The sequence below is a fragment of the Macaca nemestrina genome, chromosome 5 (genome assembly GCF_043159975.1).
Source record: "Macaca nemestrina isolate mMacNem1 chromosome 5, mMacNem.hap1, whole genome shotgun sequence".
In the NCBI taxonomy this organism is placed as follows: Eukaryota; Metazoa; Chordata; class Mammalia; order Primates; family Cercopithecidae; genus Macaca; species Macaca nemestrina.
Window position 1 is genome coordinate 37409116 of NC_092129.1, and position 20539 is coordinate 37429654.

The 20539-nt window shown below is 39.9% G+C and overlaps 1 protein-coding gene across 2 annotated transcripts; it reads right to left on the reverse strand.

The window, feature by feature from the left end:
• Positions 1-274: 274 nt before the first annotated feature.
• LOC105465630 (vanin 2) lies at positions 275-18795 on the reverse strand. 2 transcript variants are annotated; one of them, XM_011714162.3, is made up of 8 exons: positions 18698-18795; positions 17212-17383; positions 14081-14211; positions 12513-12705; positions 8802-9090; positions 7494-7867; positions 6103-6273; positions 275-900 (listed from the first exon to the last, which is right to left on the reverse strand). In XM_011714162.3, the coding sequence occupies exons 2-8, from the start codon at positions 17215-17217 to the stop codon at positions 709-711; spliced, it is 1356 nt and encodes a 451-aa protein (XP_011712464.2). In that variant the 5' UTR covers positions 17218-17383; positions 18698-18795; the 3' UTR covers positions 275-708. The 2 variants fall into 2 exon arrangements, with proteins under 2 accessions (XP_011712464.2, XP_011712463.2); XM_011714161.2 differs by lacking the exons at positions 17212-17383; positions 18698-18795 and adding an exon at positions 14336-14578.
• Positions 18796-20539: the final 1744 nt, after the last annotated feature.

Sequence of the window (20539 nt, forward strand, 5' to 3'; positions counted from 1 at the left end):
GTATTTTGTAAAAAGTCAACCGAATACTGAAAATAGTGTAACTTTTAACTGTCATGGTCTTTGTGTTATGAGATTTCTGCCTGCTAAATTATGCCATAGCCTTAAGGGAGGACAGTTGGGGCTATGAGTGCCCTGGGTCAGGTCTCCTTTGATATGAACTTGGAATAGCCGTCAATTCTTCTAGCACTCAAAGCTACATTCACTGTAGAAATAAATGTCAACATTGCCTCTTGATTGGAAAGTAAATCTCCTGATAAACATTAGCACAGAAAACTAGGTGAATTCAAATTGTCTTTAATGTCAAACAGAATTCAGTCATAAACCTCTAAATTCCCATCATTACTATTCTCTTCAAGGGCACAGCTATGTTTGCCATGGCCCTGAAACTCCTCACTCTTCACCCTCCCATACATACAAACCCACACAAAGTCTCAAGCAAATGAGGCTGGAACTGCGGTCTGATCTTCATTTATCTGACCCAAACACCCAGGCTCTTTCCATTGTTCCACACTGCAACATTTCAGAGTAGCCAAAAAAATGGACAACATTATCATAAAACTTAAAAAACAATTATTGATGAGAAAAAATATTTAGAACTCACTGGTCTATATTACTGAAATAGCACTTCAAAATTTCTTAGTAAACTTGGGAAGCTGATAAGCACATTTAGCCAAGTATATGATGCAGAAACTGAATGATAGACATGCCCTATACCAATACAATATTTTGCAAAGCTATGATCATTAGTAATATGAATATTAGCAGGTAAGTTATTGCTGAATTGCTGGTCCCACTTGAGCTGTAAAATGAGTCCTTTGTGTACCACCTCCCAAAGAGGGATACTGTTAGTATAGGCCCAGATGATCCATTCTTGTTTACCAAACGCCCATCTTTCAGCACCTAAAGAAAAGGTGGGAAAAGTACAGTCAGCTTTCTTAACATACAAGTTAAAAGCAAAGTAATCATTTTGAAACCATCCTAGATATAATATATAGTCAAGTCATTCCTGATTGAGGAGGATGCAGCAAGTAAACCAGGCAGGGGACAGCCACTTACTATATAATGAAGACTAGAGCAATTCGAGAGGGCCCAAGATTTTAGTTTCAACAATCAAATGTAACCATTAATGGAAAGTCAAAATCAGCAGCAGCAATTCATTGAGTTCAATTATGTGCAAGACAATCAGGAACCAGAGAGGTATACATCACATCCTTCCCTCAAGAAGTTTAAGAGCTAATGGTGAAATGGAGTGGATTCTAAACATAAAGAGAGAAATCAGTTTATCAGTTTATCAGAGAAGACAACAGGTAAGTGCTTAGGAGGTCTGAGAAGGAAAAACTGAACTGGTCTATTTCACAGAGTGGGACATAAGCTACCAGAAACCCAAGCAGTTAGGAATCTCTTTCTAGGGCTGTATGGTGAAGACATTGTGGGGAGTGGACATTGAATCAGCAAAGGCTCATTCTGAGACAGAAGTGTGTGTGACAGGTCAAGGCAATGTGAGTTCTCATTCTAGGTTGGTTAGAACCGGTGGTGTGCTAGAGCTAGTGGTGCACAGGCTCATGAGAACAGATTGTTAAAGTTTCAAGAAATTTGACAGCTGGCTTTTAAACACAGCTACTTTCCCCTCCTCCCCCGCTTTTTTGAGATGGAGTCTTGCTCTGTCACCCAGGCTGGAGTGCAGCGGCACGATCTTGGCTCACTGCAAGCTCCACCTCCTGAGTTCAAGTGATTCTCCTGCCTCAGCCTCCCCGGTAGCTGGGATTACAGGGGCGTGCCACCAAGTCCAGCTAATTTTTGTATTTTTAGTAGAGACAGGTCTTCACCATGTTAACCAGGTTGGTCTCCAACTCCTGGCCTCAAATGATCCTCCCAACTCGGCCTCCCAAAGTGCTGGGATTACAGGCATGAGTTATCAAGCTCTGCCAACAGATCCATTCTTGAAGTTGATCATGGTGGGAATATTGACACAATGAAAATTGGCAAATTCCATAAATCAGGGCTTTTTGTTTTCTACCTCAGGGAAGGAATTGTTAAAAGTTACATCACACCACTAGCTAGAGCTGAAGATTAGTGAAGAAGAGAAGAAGGAATATGGTCAGAGGAAGGTGGAGATCAGACTGTGAAAGGCATGAATGACTAGATCTAGCCTGAAGCCACAGTGGAGTCTTCGTAAGAGAAGAATGTGTACAAAGCAATTGAACAAGAGTAGAAGGAAACATGAATAGACAGTCAATAAACAGAAAAGAATAAAAGAAAATGAACCTGTTAGTTGCAGAAATGGAGTTGGAATGGAGAAGAAATTGAAAATTGGGAAATTGGTTGGAGTGGAGAAGAAATTGAAAATTGGGAAAATAGATGCTTTATAACTGGAAGAAGAAAATGACTAAATATCCTAGAAGATAACGATTGTGCTTTACTGTTCACAAAGTGCCGTCACATGCATTATCATATTTGATCCTCACCAAACCAGTCAGGAAAATATTCTCTTCTATGAGTAGGAAATTCAGGGGTTAAGTGACTTTCCCAAGGTTATCTAACTAGTTAGTTACAGAGAACAGACTCTGCCAGTGCTTCTGATAATACACCAGAGTTGCTTAAGGTGCTAAAGCAAGATGTTTCCACATTTGTGGGCATGGTCAGTAACACCACCCTTTTTACATAAAACTAAAGTGGTGGTGGGGGTTGAGGATATGCAATAAGTGTGTTGAAATCTCTGCCATAGTGATCCTCTAAGATAATGTGTAAATATTTACGGACAGAGTGTGCATCCATCAACAGAACTGAGAAACTACTCAAGAAGCCATAGTGAGCATAACTGATGTAAAACACTTGCCATCTTCAATATTATGACTGCTCTCTTTAGAAACAACATATTCACAGAAGGGCCATGCCCTTTAAGGTCTCTAGAGAAAAGAAGCACTAAAAAACCCAAGAATGGGTTATTGGACTTTCTGGCTCTTTTTGAGAAAAGTAGGCACCTTAATCCTACATGGTCTTTAGATCACCATCCCTAAAGAGAAGAAACACATTGCCTCAGGCTTCCGTGGCTTCTTGGAAATCTTTTCCAAAAATGCCCAACTCCTTTTGTTTTAATTCTGCGCTCACAAAACAAACGGATCTATCATTTGTACTTTCGAGGGTATTTGCCAATGAAGAGTCTCCTTGACATACAGTTCGTTGTTCCCAGCTAAGGGAACCTATTTTTTTAAATAACAAGTTGGTGTTCTCGCTTATCTATCTTGCAAGTTTGATTAGTATCTGTTCCTTAGAACCTGATGAACTTCAGTGAAAGTCATGCCACAGAGAATCTACACTTGTAAAATAAAGACTTGCCTCACCCTCACCATGATGCTCCCTCCAAGGGACTGCAATTCCAAAGACCCTCCCTGCCAGCTGTCACATGCCTCTTTCATCTCTTTTTTGGTGTAATACAATCTATATCTCATTTCTTTCTTCTGCAAATGGGCTGGAGCAGGTGAGACGAGATCCAAATGATGATCATAGGTGCCCAGTTTAAATGGTAGGTTCTATGCCCCCGTTCCCTCCTTTCTTCCATTCAAGAAAGAGCCAGAGATGGGATACAACATGACAAGTTCACAGAATCATTAAAAGTTGAGACCTACTGATACCACACTTACCCTGATGTAATAATTACACATTGCATGTCTGTATCAAAATATCTCCTGTAACACATAAATATATACACCTACTGTGTACCCAAAAAACTAAAAACAAGGCTGGGCATGCCTGTAATTCCAGAACTTTGGGAGGTTGAGGTGGCAGATCACTCGAGGTAAGGAGTTTGAGACCAGCCTGGCCAATGTGGTGAAATCCCATCTCCACTAAAAATACAAAAATTAGCTGGGCGTGGTGGCATGCACCTGTAGTCCCAGCTACTTATGAGACTGAGGCAGGAGAATCGCTTGAACCCGGGAGGCAGAGGCTGCAGTGAGCCAAGAATGCACCACTGCACTCCAGCCTGGGCGACACAGCGAGACTCCATCTCAAATAATAATAATAATAATTAAAAATAATAAAATTACATTTTTTTAAGAGTTGAGATGTACAAATACTATGGAGTTAAGCACTTAAATGTGTATTCTCTTGTATCATTCTCTAACTCTTCTTAACTTCCTGAAGCCATTTGGGATGAAATTTTCAAAAGAAAGGAAGTAGCTATGGAATACATTATTTACGTTCTCCAACTCCTCATGCACTATCACCATCCACCTTCAAACACTTATGTGGTTCAGAGTAAGAGTGAAATCATATTTCTGGCTTTGGATCTTTAAAACCTAGTTTGGAAAACTCTAGCATTTTTTGTCCTTCTCCCATGGATGAAGTAGTTTCATCAGGTGAATGTTCAGTCCTACTTTGGGACAATTCCTCGAAGAGAAAGAGTTCTGTGAGTACAAGACATGGAAAAAGTGTCAAAGTAGTACCAGAAAATTAGATTGTGTGCTCAGTTTACATGTTCAGGCTTACAGGATATAATGCATCAATATTGCTAGACCCTATGTCCTCCTAAGTTTACCTTGGTGACCCTGATTTCCCTCTCTCATTTCCTTTAAGTGACCTCAGGTAGACGTTTATGTCAGTCCAGCCACCTTTTAGCTACTGGATTTTAGCCCAAGACTCCTTGCTGTAGATCTAATCATGATTTTCTGTAGTTGGTACTTTAGCTTTTATTCCAGCCTCAATTTCCTCATGAGATTCTACCTAAACAGGTTCTATGGCAGCAAAGGATTCCTGGTCTTTGGATTTTACAGCCTTAAGGCTATACCATATGTTAAATTGTTGGTTTCACAGAATTAAGTATTTTTGTAAGTATGATATATTCCACTCTGATAACACAGCAGATACAGATACATGACCATAAGCAATCTGCAATTTTAAAGACTTCGTTACTTGATGCCTTGATGGAATTAACTTGGACCCTATTTTATAGACCATGCAATGATTTCACCCTAGTTACTGAAACCCAGCCACTGTTTACCACAATTCAGAGAAAACATTAATATTTGAACCACTGGAGTTTGTGTATATATGCATGTATGTGAGTGTGTGCAAGTGTTGTACATTAACAGATATAAGTCTGCAGAGTCATAATTCTTATTTGAAGCCAGCTTAATTTGTGAATTAATTAGCTACAGTCACTATAAGTTGGGAACAAATGCTGGATGCAGTGGTGCATGCCTTTAAGTCTTAGCTACTCAGGAGGCTGAGGCAGGAGGACTGCTTGAGCCCAGGAGTTTGAGGCTTCAGTGAGCTATGATCATGCCACTGCAGTCTAACCTGAGTGACAGAGGAAGACCCTGTTTCAAAATAAAAATGTGAAATAAATATTTGATTTTCTGTTTGTCTTCACATGTAACAAAAGGAAATTAAAAATCTATAAATAAACATTCTTCAGTGAATGGTATCTCAAACTCACAGTTCTAGGTATGTTCTTTATTATGTTCTTCCAATGAAGTGTCATCATTTTATAATTAGTTGTTATAAATTGAAAAAAATGATCACAATATTTTCCCCTCCTTGACCCATGTCCTTTCGCCACGTGATTTTATAGCTCTTCCCATTGAGAGGTCTGAGTCCTTTATTTCCCTACCGCTTGAATCAACTTTGCTCATGTAACTTCCTGCATTGATGCAACATTTGCAAACACGGTGCAAGCAGAGACTTGCAAAGAACTTGCCCATTGTGGTTTTTTTCTCTTGATGCTTCTGGACTCATTAAGCTAACATGTGAACAAGCTCAGGTTTGCTGAAAGATGAGAGACCACAGGGAGAGATGGCCTTAATAATCCCAGCTGTCCAAGACAAGGTAATCACAAACTGATCAGTGCTAGTCAACCCACTAGCCCACTAGCCAATGGCAGACATAACGAGCCCAGCCAGCATCAACTGAGCCTATCTCAGACCAGAAAAACAGCCTAGCTACACCAAGTTCAAATTGCCAACCCACAGAATCAGGGCTAAAGAAATGGTTTTGAGGAAATTTGTTACACAGCAGAAGTTAACCAGCAGAGTGGCTATAGCTTGTTTTACTTGACTTCAGAGAACATATAAAATGAAAATACTCTTATAAAAGTCCTCTTACTTCAAATTTTCCAGGTGACAGATGAATTTCGGTAAGTAGCACTTCAGGAAAAACATACTTTGTTCCAAATGTGCCACTGAGGGAGAACATTTCAAATCTTGTAGAAGCAGTTTCTACTGGCTGTCCACAAGTTGTCAAATTAGTAGTTTTGCACTTCAGCATTGTGCAAACCTATGTGGAACAAACGCAGATAAAACACAATGCCTTACATTGAAGTTACTTGTACCAGAAATGTTACCTTAGTTTTTAACCACGCAAAGCAAACATTATCTTTCTCTGAAAAGGGATTTGGATCATGTTTCTTATAATTAACTACTTTATTAAAAATGGCAAGTGATTTGAGAATCAACCTACTTCCTAGATAACAAGTGGATTAAGAGAAAGAAGTCAGTTTAGAATTAAACTATTAATTTGGTATGTCAGATGATGGCACTGAGCTCAATGAAGTGGAGGTCTTTGGGCAACAATAGTACTGAAGCTGAAAGGATATTAAATTTTTTCCACCCCTGAATCTCACCTCTCTTTTTAATCCTTTTCTTTAGAAGAAGGCAGTGGGCACGGAGTATAATAGGAAAATACAAATTCAGAGCCAACATTCTATAAAACGTTTTCATCTTTAAAATTTGTCATTTGAAAGCAATACAAGGCCAGATGTGGTGGTTCACACATGTTATCCCAGCACTTTGGGAGGCCAAGGCAGTCGGATCACCAGAGGTGAGGAGTTCGAGACCAGCCTGGCCAACATGGTGAAACCCCGTCTCTACTAAAAATAGATCCAGGTATGGTGGCATATGCCTATAGTCCCAGCTACTCAGGAGGCTGAGGCAAGAGAATCGCTTGAACCTGGAAGGCAGAGGTTGCAGTAAGCCGAGATCATGCTACTACACTCCAGCGTGGTGACAGAGTGAGACTCTGTCTCAAAAAAAAAAGAAAGAAAGAAAGAAAGAAAGCTGTATAAAAACTAGGATATCTGATTAGAAGAGAAACTAAGATAAAAGTAGTATCCCTATTTGCTGTTAGTTTTGCAAGTGAAAATAAAACTGTTCATAATTTAGATATGTTGGCAAGCCCAGTTAAGGAAGTCTTCCTCATGTTCACCACAATAGGCTGGTTTATTTGTCAAATAGAAAGTCATCAAGGTTTGGTTAATAATTTTTTAAATATGCTAAAAGCAAGCAATAAGATTATACTTAATTCCCATTGCAAATATTTTATCCTAGTGTATGTATGTGTATAAATGCACCTGTGTGTGTGTGTGTGTGTGTGTGTGTGTTGTCATCAATGCATGGAGTCAAGCCAAGGAAAAGCACCTGGTTTTCTGGAACAAATATAAAAAGTTGACCTGGAATTTACCTTTCACTTGAACTCCCTTTCATTTGAACTGAGATTACCTGCCAGTACTCTCTTCTCCTTCGGCCATGCAATCCTGTGAAAGCTCCTAGAACGTACACTTCATTCTCTTCTTTTTGTAACATTCTGTAGCTTAAATGACAGCAAAGCTCCTTTTGACAGACTGTAAGATTTCCTGCATTTTCAAAAAGTTCTGTGAAGTTGAACCCGTCCCGGGAAATAAATCCCCTAAAAGTGCTTTTCTGTACTGGAAATGGTTTGATGGTGGTGGCATAGGCACTCCAATTCACAGCTGTTGGGGGGGCAAGCGAGGATAGGGGGTGTGAATCCACCTCCGAAAGGAGGAGTTTTCCCGACTCTGTCTTCATGTCATAATGATACACTTTGGAACCGTTTGGTGTGTAAATACCACTTCCTGTGAATGAAAGACAGGTCTTCTAAAAACAACACACACAAAAAAACCAACACTGCCAATTTCCCCATCAGAACTGAGCATGTGGTCACGCCACCATATTAGTCACAATGAGAGAGCATGCGTACTTCTAATCACACTGAACACCTAACTACTTCTGTTCTCTATTGGAAGAGATTAAAACAAACATTCCTTGGTCTCATCTCAATTAAACCTTAAATATAATCGCATTATTTATTAGCATTATGGAAAATTAAACCAACTACAAAAATCTTTGTAGTCAGGAGTTCCTGAAAGGTGGGGAAAGGGAATAAAAATTCTCTCCTGTTCCTCCTTGTGGTGGTTTTCAAATATATCCAAAAATTCCTTAACACTCTTCTTTCTGGTGGGAGGATCTAATTCCTTTCCCCTTGAATGTGGGCTGGACTTAGTGACTCACTTCCATTGAACAGAACATGGCAGAAGTGATGGTGGGTAACTAGTCATAAACAGCAATGTGGCTTCCTCCCTTTTCTCTCTTGTCCCCTCTCTTTAATTGCTCTAGGGGAAGACAGCAGCCATGTCATGAGGATATGCCATGCAGCCCCATGAGGAGGCAAAGGGAAAGATGCAGAGGCTTCCATGGCCACTGAGGAAAGTAGAAGCTGGGTAGCGTTTGGCAAATTACTTGCACTCTCTGTATCTCAATTTTCTCATCTGCAAAATTGGGATGACACTAACTATCTCATGTAATTATTATAATAATTAAATGAATAATACACATAAAGGTCTTAGTATAACCGTAGGTTATAATCAACTGCTAGCTTTTTTTTTCTATTGTGAAACGATGACAAACACAGTAAGGAGTTCAGACAAAGAAGCAAAAAATTAATACAGGTCATATCTGAGGCATTCATTTCTCTGCACTTAAAAATAGAAGATGAAACCTATGAATTACCTGTCATATTTAGGCTGACACGATGTATATTGGCCGCAAGAAGATTAACTCCCATTCCCATTGCCCAAGCTGAATGGAATTCAATAGCTGTCAAAAGGGGCAAAACATTCATCCAGGCTGTGGGAAACAGTATGGTGTCCACATGGAAATCTTTCACCAGGGTAACAGCGGGATCATAGAAGAGTATATCAAAGCACGTGAAAATGCCAAACCTTCCAAATGTGGTGTTGAAAGTCACCAACTCCGGCTTTTCAGGGACATCAAACTGAGGCTCAGAGTACAGGTGGTACTACAACAAATGGATAGGAGAAAACTAGTAAAGCCTTGTTTGTTGAAGAGATGACTCATAAAAACCCTCCAAGTTGGTAATAAATTTGGCTATGGTCAACTGCAGGGAATCTCCTAGGAAGTGGATAAATCTGGCAATTGGAAGGAAATTTCTAAGGAAAATTGTGGAGGAATATGTAACATATGTCTATAGCATCTCTCTCATCTCCTCTCTCTCCTTTCTCTCTCTGTCCGTCTCTCTCAGTTAAGAGCAAAATACCGCCCCATAAACTCCAAAGTATATAAGCTTCTTTTTGTTTTATGTTATTTTGTTTTGTTTTTCTGAGATGGAGTTTCGCTCTATCACCCAGGATGGAGTACTGTGGCATGATTTCGGCTCACTGCAACCTCCATCTCCTGGGTTCAAACGATTCTCCTGCATCAGCCTCCCGAGTAGCTGGGGTTACAGGCATATGCCACCATGCCCAGTTAATTTTTTTGTATTTTTAATGGAGATGGGGTTTCACCGTGTCAGCCAGGATGATCTTGATCTCCTGACCTCATGATCTGCCCACCTGGGCCTCCTAAAGTGCTGGGATTACAGGCATGAGCCACCATGCCGGCCCTATAAGCTTCTTAAAGGTTAAAAAACATGCATTATTCTTCTTTGAATCCTTGGTACCTAGAAATGTAATATTAATAGATGCATAATAAATATCTATGAGTCAGGTTAAAGATGCCATCTCTCTCTTTAGTGTCCCATCCAAACTAATCTCAGTGACTCTTACCCACCTTTCAAAATTACCATAGAAAAGAAATGTATTTAATTCCCCTGATTCCTTCCAGGTAAACTAAAAAAAAATTTAGTCTAATATAATAATTGGGGTCAACAGTTAATAAAATGGTCTGCAATCTAGGAAATGCTGAGGGTTCAGAAAGAGACTATTAAAACCTCTCTAAATTTATTTTATATCTAAAAAATAGAAAAGAAATTGAACTTTACTATTATTTTAAGAATTGACAGGCCAGGCGAGGTGGCTCATGCCTGTAATCCCAGCACTTTGGGAGGCCAAGGCAGGCAGATCACTTGAGGCCAGGAGCTCAAGATCAGCCTGGCCAACATGGTGAAACCCCGTCTCTACTAAAAAATCCAAAACTTAGCCGGGTGTGGTGGTGTGCACCTGTAATCCCAGCTACTCAGGAGGCTGAGGCAGGAGAATTGGTTGAATCTGGGAGTCAGAGGCTGCAGTGAGCTGAGATTGTGCCCCGCACTCCAGCCCGAGTGACAGAGCCGGACTCTGCCTCAAAAAAAAAAAAAAAAAAAAGAATTGATTGAAAAAGATATTCTCATTAGATTCACATATGTCAGAGGTCATAGGTTACAAACGGTCCCTGAGGTATCCTCATGGAAGAGTGAGAGCCTCTCAACTTAGACAGGTGACTGCAGGTTCCTTGCTAGTTTGTCCACATTCAGTGCACTGTGCCATCCTGCACGTTACAGAATGGAAGAATAGCTTCAAATGATTACTGCAAAGAAACTGCATTGAAAGATAATACAAACAATGCAAACAATCTCCCAAGCAAGAAAATGGAAGTAGTGACATTTCTATTTTTACTATGAGACACATTTTAAGAAGAAAGTGAAGTGCAGTGATATATATGAAAAGAAGTTGTCAAAATCCACAAAATGATGAAGAAAGCATTTTGAAATTGTTGTGCTTTATAAATACACACACAAGAATACATATATTGAGGACTTATGTTAACAGTTTTTTCCAGTGGGGGTCCATGATCAAAATAATTTGAAAACCATTGGTTTAACATCGCTCCTCTTAATTAATATTTATATTTTAACTGAGACTGCCAGGAGATAATTTCTCCACTCCAAAGATTCTGAGGCTACAATTTAAGATGCTTAGAAAACATTTGGGAGTGGAGAAGGGACATTCACACTGCCTGTACATCACACATATCCATTCAAAAGGCCAGCCTTCTCTCCCTACCTAGTTTAGTATCAAATTATGACTTAAAGGTTATTTGATTCTTTTTTTCAATTCAGAGTTTAAAGTAAACATTTATGGTTTGAGCTTAAATCTATTAAATGGTAATTAAATTAGCTGGTGTAGAAAATACGGTATTTTATGATTTGATAGCAAATTAACTTATATGAAGTTGAGTCATACAATTTTGAAACATCTTTATACCATTTCAATATTAAATAGTATTTAGATTATGGTTGTGCTCGGTGGTTTATGCCTCTAATCTCAGCATTTTGGGAGGCCAAGGTGGCAGGACTGCTTGAGGTGAGGAGTTCAAGGACAGCCTGGGCAATGTCTTTATCTCAGCACATGCCTTTAATCTCAGCTACTTGGGAGACTGAGGCAGGAGGATCGCTAGAGCCCAGGAGTTTGAGGTTAACAGTGAGCCGTGATGGCTCCACTGCACTCCAGCCTGAGCAACAGTGAGACCCTGTCTCTTAAAAAAAAAATAAAATTATTGAAATAGTGCCCAGATTATAGTCACCTTAGTATTTGTTTTATATTAAAATTATTTGTTTTATATGTGCAAAAAGTTTATCTCAATCCTGGACCATTATGACACTTTTTTTTTTTTTTTTTTTTTTTTTTTAAAAGGAGTCTCGCTCTGTCGCCCAGGCTGGAGTGCAGTGGCCAGATCTCAGCTCACTGCAAGCTCCGCCTCCTGGGTTCACGCCATTCTCCTGCCTCAGCCTCCCAAGTAGCTGGGACTACAGGCGCCCGCCACCTCGCCAGGCTAATTTTTCGTATTTTTTAGTAGAGACGGGGTTTCACCGTGTTAGCCAGCATGGTCTCGATCTCGTGACCTCGTGATCCACCCATCTCGGCCTCCCAAAGTGCTAGGATTACAGGCTTGAGCCACCGCGCCCGGCCGACACTTTTTTTTTTTTTTAACAGCTCTCTGTCTACATGATTTTCCAGAGTAGTTTTTTCCAAAGTGTCATTTTCTTTTTTCTTTTTTTTTTTGAAAATCTCCCTCTGTCACCCAGGCTGGAGTACAGTGATACAATCTCGGCTCACTGCAGCCTCTGCCTCCTGGGTTCAAGCAAGTTTCCTGCTTTAGCTTCCCACATAACTGGGACTATAGGCATGTGCCATCATGCCCAGCCAATTTTTGTATTTTTTAGTAGAAACGGGGTTTCACTATGTTGACCAGGCTGGTCTCAAATTCCTGGCCTCAAGAGATCCATCTACCTCAAGCCTCCCAAAGTGGTGGGCTTACAGGCATAAGCCACCACGCCTGGCCCAAAGTGTAATTTTCTTTATTGCCCACTTTCTAAAACAAAACAAACAAAACAAAAACCCTTTAGTAATATTGTATCATACAGGGAATGAAAGTCAAACTCCTAAACCCAGCATTGACCATTCATGACATGCTCCGTTTCACACATCCGCCCCTCTCTCTTACCTTATGGTAACGTGCCACGAGTTTTCCTTCTGGATTATACACCACATTGGTATTGTATTGAAAGTAGCCATTGGGAGGACATGTGGAGTGACGGGAATTACATGGCTTTTTGTCCCCCAAATTTGCCAAGACATAGATAGAGTTGATCTTGGCCAAGCAGCTGAGTCTTGCTTGCACTGGTGTGTGACCAAATCTAAATCAAATTATAATTAAGACATTTCAATTTTTAAAAAATATTTTAGTCACTTCATACAGAGACAATAGCAACTGTAACCACTTAAGTGGAACTTAAGTCAATACAAAAACTACACATAAAAATATCCTACTTTAAAAGCCACAGATGATGACTTACACTTGATGAATACTTCCCACACCATATCTGTCGCTCCAGAAATTTATTACTCAGTCTCCTGCCTCATCAAGGGTCTCCTCGCTACTGAAACATCCCATCAGCATGAAATATCCTCTAGTACCTCCCATCTTTAAAAAATAAAATTAAAACCTCTTTTGACCATTCCAAACATGCCCTTCCAAATATTGCTTTAATCCTCAGCTCTCCCTTAAAGCAAAACTCCTCAAAAGATCAGTCCCTCTTGCCGTTGCCAGTTCCTCCTCTCCCATTCTCTTTTAGAGCACTCCAACTTTTATCTCTATCACCCAAACTGTTACTAATGCCAGCAGTGACCCCCACATTTTACCTGACCTCATCTTGACTTTTCAACAGCAGTTGGCACAGTTAATTACACCTCCTCGCGGAAACACCTCACTTTAATGGACCCACCCTCTCATTTTCCTATTTATTGGTTGCCCTTCTTCGACTCTTCTGCTGGTTCCTCCTTTTCTCCTGAATCTAAACACTGGAATTTCCTAAGGCTCAAGCCTCATACCTATACTCTTCGCTAACTCACTTCCACAGGGGAACTCATCACGGTGTTTGAAACCATCTATATGCTGACGTCTGATCTTCTATCTCCAGATATAATTTTGTCTTTTCATGCCAGACTTGTCTGTGCAACTGCCAGGTTGACATCTCCAGGATGACAGTAGGACTTAGATTTTTAATATATATTAGAAGGTTTCTAGATAACCGTTTCCCAGGAAAATTAGCTTTGTGAGCCTAGGAAAACACAGTTTCAAAGCATAAGATCTTATGATTCACTTGAAAATACATGGTGAAATCTTTCTGCCTAGGAAGCAACTCTGGGATGGAGAGACTCTATGACACTGAAAGGGTGTCCCCTCAGCAGAGGCCTTGGAATGTATTCCTAACACAATCCACTGTCTACTTCAGAAATTAAGTTGCTACTTGTATCTATGAGATCCTCTTCCCTTAGTTTTTCTTGCAGTAATATCCTATTTATATATTTTCTCAAAATTTAATAAAGATTTTTAATCACAAACGATTATTAAATAGTATCTAAGTTTTTAAAATCTGACAAATATTGAGATAAATATAACCATAACATATACCACACATATAGGATAATTCAAGAGCAATCATTTTGCTTTGTGAACATCCACGTTTTAGAGAGTTACTTTTGCACAAAAGACTAAGATAGTTAAAATACCTGTGGGAGTCTTGACAAGGAATCCAGTTCACCTGAGGGTCTGGGATATCCTCCAGATAAGGGAAAATAGTTTCCCTGGTAAATTCCCATCCATAAAGTGCATCTTCTGGAGTCACAATGATTCGAGCACCCTGTTCACAACAAGTGAAATAAAAATGATTTTTCCATGTACAACACGGACAATTCAACCCTCTCATCTTCCACCAGTTCCCGTGCCCCTCGCATACATTATGATTAGCAGAAATAAGAGAATACCTGCGCGGCTGCCTGCTTGATCGCTCTCTCAAGAATGTCTATATTCTTGTTCATGAGATTCAAGGCATCCTCCTGAGAAACAGGTGTTTTTGTTCTATTTGGCAAAATGACAGCATGTTCATACACTGCAGCTATAAAACTGTCCTCAGTACCAACCTGCAGGGTTATTAGGGCAAAAACTGCCACAAAGGTTGGAAAAGAGGAAGTGACCATGGCTAAGGTTTAGTGATTTCTGAAAGTAAAAATAACATTCACATAGTATTTATAGAGGGAAGAATGTTTGCATAACATGTGGCTGCCAGTTACTGGCCTTTTACTCTATCATCTTTTTTTTTTTTTTTTTTTTTTTTTGAGGCAGAGTTTGCTCTGTCGCCTAGGCTGGAGTGTAGTGGAGCAATCTCAGCTCACTGTAACCTCCGCCTCCCAGGTTCAAGTGATTGTCCTTCCTCAGTCTCCCAAGCAGCTAGGACTGTAGGCGCACACCACCACACCCAGCTAATTTTTGTATTTTTAGTAGAGACGGGGCTTCACCATTTTGGCCAGGTTGGTCTCGAACTCCTGACCTCGTGGTCCATCCATCTCGGCCTCCCAAAGTGCTGGGATTATAGGCGTGAGCCACCGCACCTGGCCTAATTTATAATCTTAAAGAACACAATATGTCTGACCACTTTTAAAGAAGAAAAATTGCAGTTCATTTAAGACAATCAGAAAGTATTACAGGGATTGAACAGCACGTACTATTAAGATTTAATATTGAATTTCCAAAAGATACCCGAATTCAAATATAGAACAATTCCAGCTTTTATTAGTAGAAACTCATAACTAAATTAACTCTCATGTAAAAAAATCACATCACAACAAATATCTCGTTTATTAAATTTAAAAATTGACAACAATTTTTTTGGTTCTGTTGAGTCACTAACATCGTGTTTATTTTTAGATAAGGGGGAAAAAATTAAATAGTTACTACTAAGAAAATGTATCACAGAACAATATTGAGAACAAAATTTACCCAAATCTATACTCTGACTTACTTATTGCTGTTAAGGACTGAAAACATGCGCTCCAGAAAAGCAGGATTTTGTGTCTGGTTTGTTCATTGCTGTATAGTTAGTGCCTATAGCACCAATACCCCCAGGCACCTAGGCCAGAGGAGGACTCTCTGCTCAGGGGCCCCAGACCTCAGGAGACTCTGCTTCTCTCCTTCTTTCTCTCTTTCACCCTTCCCTCCCCCTCCTCCCCCTACTCCTCCTCCTCCTCTTCCTCCTTCTTCTTCCTCCCTCCCCACCCACTGCTTTGAAGGAAGATACAACGGAAGGGGAAGTGTCCAGGACTGATGATAAAGATCATCTGAGTTGTAATAAAGAGAAGATGTAACTTTCATTTTTGTTAGCAGCAAATAACAACAATGAGTTTAAAAACAATGCTAACAGGTCAGATGCGGTGGCTCACGCCTGTAATCCCAGCACTTTGGGAGGCCGAGGCAGGCAGATCACCTGAGGTCAGGAGTTCAAGACCAGCCTGGCCAACATAGTGAAACCCTGTCTCTACTGAAAACACAGAAAGTAGCTGGACGTGGTGGTGGGTGCCTGTAATCCCAGCTACTTGGGAGGCTGAGGCAGGAGAATTGCTGGAACCCGGGAGGCAGAAGTTGCAGTGAGCTGAGATCACACCATTGCGCTCCAGAAAAAAACCTTAACAACAAATACAGGATGTGATCTTGGATGCCTTCTTAGGACATCAGTATTCTCCCTTCCCCAGGCCCAATCCTACCAGATAAAGGGTTTGTTTTGTGTTTATCCAGTCCTTTGGTAAAAGTTACAGAAATGCTTTTAGACAGCATAGAAGAGTCGGTAGAAATAAACAAAGTTTATTCTGTGCTTTACTTCATACTGAGGTAAATTCTTTGTTAAGAATGGGGCCTAGGGGCTATAAATAAGATCTGCTCATATTTTCTGCTTTGAATAGAAGTTTCTATTAAAGGAATAACTTTTCTTATCTCTATAGAGCAGAAAACTAAAAATAATTTCAGGAAAAATGGTCAAGCCCTTTTGTGGAAAATGCAAAGGGATAGATATTTTTATGAATTTTTAGCAGATTGTATAACAGACTTAGTATACAACCATACTACATAGTGTATATATAATTAGTAAATTAGCATAGGTGATTGGTATAGAATAGATTATGAGTGCCATTAGAGTTTAGAAATCATGTAACCCAAATGCCCACTTATTACAGGATAGCAATCTGAGGCATAGAGAGCTAGAGTGACAGAGCAGGATGTGCCGCTTCTCATTCCTGATTCCAGAGTCTTTCCTTTATACCCAAAACAGCACACGTGTCTATGCTCTGTTTTAATGTCTGCAACTGAGTGTCTGAACACTCGTGTCTTTGGGGTTATTTTTTGGCGTTTTTTTTGTTTGTTTGTTTTGAGACAGAGTCTTGCTCTGTTGCTCAGGCTGGAGTGCAGTGGTATGATCATGATTCACTTCAGCCTCCACCTCCTGGACTCAAGTGAGTCCACCTCAGCCTTCTTAGCAGCTGGAACGCCAGGTATGCACCGACATGTCAGGTTAATTTTTGTTATTTTTTGTAGAGAGGGAGTTTTACCATGTTGCCCAGGCTTGTTTCAAACTCCTGGGCTCAAGCAATCCACCCACTTTGGCTTCCGTGGCTTCCGAAAGTGGTGAGATTATAGGTGTGAGCCACCGAAGCCAGCCACTCATGTCTTTTAAAGAACCCAATTCAAAATGATCACCTTAGGAAGACGATAGGCAAATGTGCTAAGTGCCAAAGAAATTTCTGATGCAGTGGATGCCTAATAAAAACAACAAAGCTCTTCCATCTCCATAAGTACAATTTTGGCCATGACCTACCTTCATTGATCTAGTATCACCAATTAGTAATAGTTCCTTATCTCTTTTGCTTGGAAGTAGTCAGGTAAGCTGATGAGGAGGAGTTAACAGTTTTAAAATTTTGGCAGTAGAAGTGGGGACAATCATATCTGTTATTGTGTTCCCAAATCTGGATGTTTTTCTCTGTCCTTGGCTGTAAAAGAAAGAAATGATGTTGATTAGAGTTTTGTTTTTTTGTTTATTTGTTTGTTTGGCTAACAGGGAAAGGGAAAATCACTTCTGATATAAAATCAAGATGACCAAATTTCCTCCTTTGTTTTTTTATTTGCAGCATCTAAAAATTGTCTCATAGAAACTGAGAATCTGAGTAACAAAGGTAATTGCAAAAAAGAATCAGAAGTTAGTAAATTAAGGAGCAATTTAAATATAGGAAAATCCCTGAAATGTAAAGAAAACATTTGCCATAGAGGTCATTGATGTTGTTTTAAATCTTCAGAAGTAAAAAACCAAATTCAGGACATACAATTTCAAGAGTTGACTTTTCATAAAGATGATTGATCAGATAAGGCTTAACATTTTTAGTTTAACTGAGTTATAAATTAAAGTAAGGTTATTTTTGCCACAGGGAACATTGATTAATTGTAATTTACTGCTAAAAGAGCCTGCTTCATAATTTGTCATTTTGTGATTAACGAACTTAGCTAAAAGGGTAAAAAGTTAAAATCAATTAAAAATTATTTGGTCAATGAGTCACTATAAAAAACAGTCACTGGGTGGGCGCAGTGGCTCATGGCTGTAATCCCAGCACTTTGGGAGGCCGAGGCGGGTGAATCATTTGAGGTCAGGAGTTTTGAGTCCAGCCTGTCTGACATGGTGAAACCCAGTCTCTACTAAAAATATAAAAACTAGCTGGGCATGGTGGCAGATACCTGTGATCCCAGCTACTCGGGAGGCTGAGGCGGGAGAATTGCTTGAACCCAGGAGGCGGAGGTGGCAGTGAGCTGAGATCACGCCATTGCACTCCAGCCTGGGTGACAGAGTGAGACTGTCTCAAAAATAAAGAACAAACAAGCAAATGAAAAACAGTAATAGCTCAAATATTTGTTTCTAATTGTGAATCTGATCATCTGTTAGAATAATATTCAATTGGGCTAGGTTTTAAGTCTGTAATTTTAAAAACCTCATTTTTTCCCCACTTTCTCAAGAGTAAGTATAGAGGTGTAGTTTCCGCTTTGCACCACTTCTTTGGACCTCTATTTCTCATCTAAACATTTAGGTAATCATACCTGCTCTATCTCCTAAAGATGCATGAAAGTCCTCTGTAAGACTATGATGCAGATCACAATAATTAACAAAAGTGAGTGACTATTTAGTAATATAATATCCTGACTGCTTAATATTATTTCATTGTTAGACCCACAGAACTACTGTTGTTCAATTAAAATTCTAGTCTATTTGGATGACCCTGCTGAAGAACTGCTGGAATGAAATGGGGTTGACAGGGTACCTGCATCAACTCCTGATTCATGCTAAACCCAGTGTGGTAGAAGAACCGCAGTGGGGTAGCACAGGCGAAACAAGAAAACCAAGGAACTCAACCCCAGGAAGGAGAGGAGCTGCTCCAGGCTCTGACACTGGCTGCTGGACTTCCTGTTCTATCCCTTCTCCTGGATGCAAAATGACGAGTGAACTGAGAAACAAAGAGTGGGAAATAGCATGTATCATTATCAATGACATTCTCATAGGCAGCAAGGGTGATGTGTCAAAATAAGAATAAGAAGCAATAAGAGACAGAAAAGCCAGGCTCCAATGTTAAAACTGTTTCTCTTAATATCGTATACCAAAAAAGTACAATACTGTATCCAAAAAAAGTACTTAATGGCAAAGAAAAAAGTTTCCGTCCCTACACCATTAGAGTATTGCATATGGCTTTAGCGAGACTGAGTCAGCCCCTGTAAAAGGAAAGGTTGGCTTGAAGAGAACTAGCTTGCATTTCAGCCATCTTTGGGGGCCAGGTCTCATTCAGATGAGGTAATCCTCCAGCTTTAGAGTTGGGTGGGTGTTCAGTGCTTCAGATAGCTAACGAACACTGCTGAAATCAAGAGGAAATCTGAGAGGGTAATGATATATCACAGCCTTGGATTCTCTGAAAGCACTACTAGATGGAAATGCTTGTGCCACATGAAATTGCCAATCATCACTGCTTTCGACCTAGCAAAAGTAATTGCACATGGTTCAACCAACATGTCTGTTTTCCTCTCTCAGAAACTTAGGGCTGAAGTTGCAGAAGTCCCTTTGAGTTAGTAACATCCTCCCCTACCTTCCGACAGCTCCTGCTTCCTTAAAATAAAATATTAACAATATTAATATCATAGTTCTACCCACTATGCCAGTCTATTAACTCTGCCAAAAGTTTCTTGCATTCACCAGCAGGTCCTTTTAAAAAAATCAAAAATTCTCTTGATTGAATTAAAAGCTTTTGGTAAAGTCGGGATGACTGTCACCACGGAAATACATCCACAGGAACTGGATCCAAGTCACTTGTTGATTTATGTAGGCAGTTGGAGAGACATGCGTTTGAAAGCGTATGGTACGAAAATAACATGGAAATCTCAGACATGAAAAAAAAAAAGATAGATTAAAAATAGAAAAGTTTATATTTTATTGAGCAATATGAGAATGTCACAGCAATTCACCAATAATGCCCCTTGTTTATTTTCAAGTGAACAAGGAAGCAAAGAAAAATAATGTTTGCAACCCAAGATAACTACTTACAGCTTTAGTCAAGGGAGAGCCTTCCACTCCTGTGGACCTCGGCTGCTTTCCTTTCCAAGGCCCCTGCTCCTCCAGTCACCCCTAGTGACTTCCTGTTTTGGTTTCACTTTCTGGGTGGGCTATACCCTCTGAGATGACAGAGAGGAGTCCCAGCAGTTGCTGGTTCAAGGATGCTGCATCTTCAGTCAGACGCCAGGAGAAGGAGTGTCTATTTTATTCTAGCCTGGCAATTCTGATTCCTGAGCTTTTCTTTCAAGGAGCTATATGGGCCAGATGACACAGGCCAAGAGCAATGACACAATTTCTACTGAACGAAGCTCAGCAGAAGAACCACAGCTATAGAATCAGGAGATTCTCTAGCCTATAAAGCCTAAGTTGACTCTTATATTCATGGCATAGTCTTTCTCTTTAGCACATTATTCTTGTACTGTAACGCAGATCCCACTCTAGACTGTCCTTCAAATTAGAGAGAACTAAATTGTGTATTATCCTGCATCTAGTTATGGTGAGTTTTTTTCTCACTGTAAGTTATAAGGGTCATGGTGGCATCTGATAATAATTAACATGGACATGG

Excerpts from the sequence above, each read along its gene's own strand:
- LOC105465630 (XM_011714161.2), bottom strand. The coding sequence starts at position 14,548 with ATGGTCACTTCCTCTTTTCCAACCTTTGTGGCAGTTTTTGCCCTAATA. Across the intron at positions 12,706-14,080 it reads CCTTGTCAAGACTCCCACAG|ATTTGGTCACACACCAGTGC; the intron begins GTATTTTAACTA and ends AATTTGATTTAG. Across the intron at positions 7,868-8,801 it reads TGTCAGCCTAAATATGACAG|GAAGTGGTATTTACACACCA; the intron begins GTAATTCATAGG and ends TTTCATTCACAG.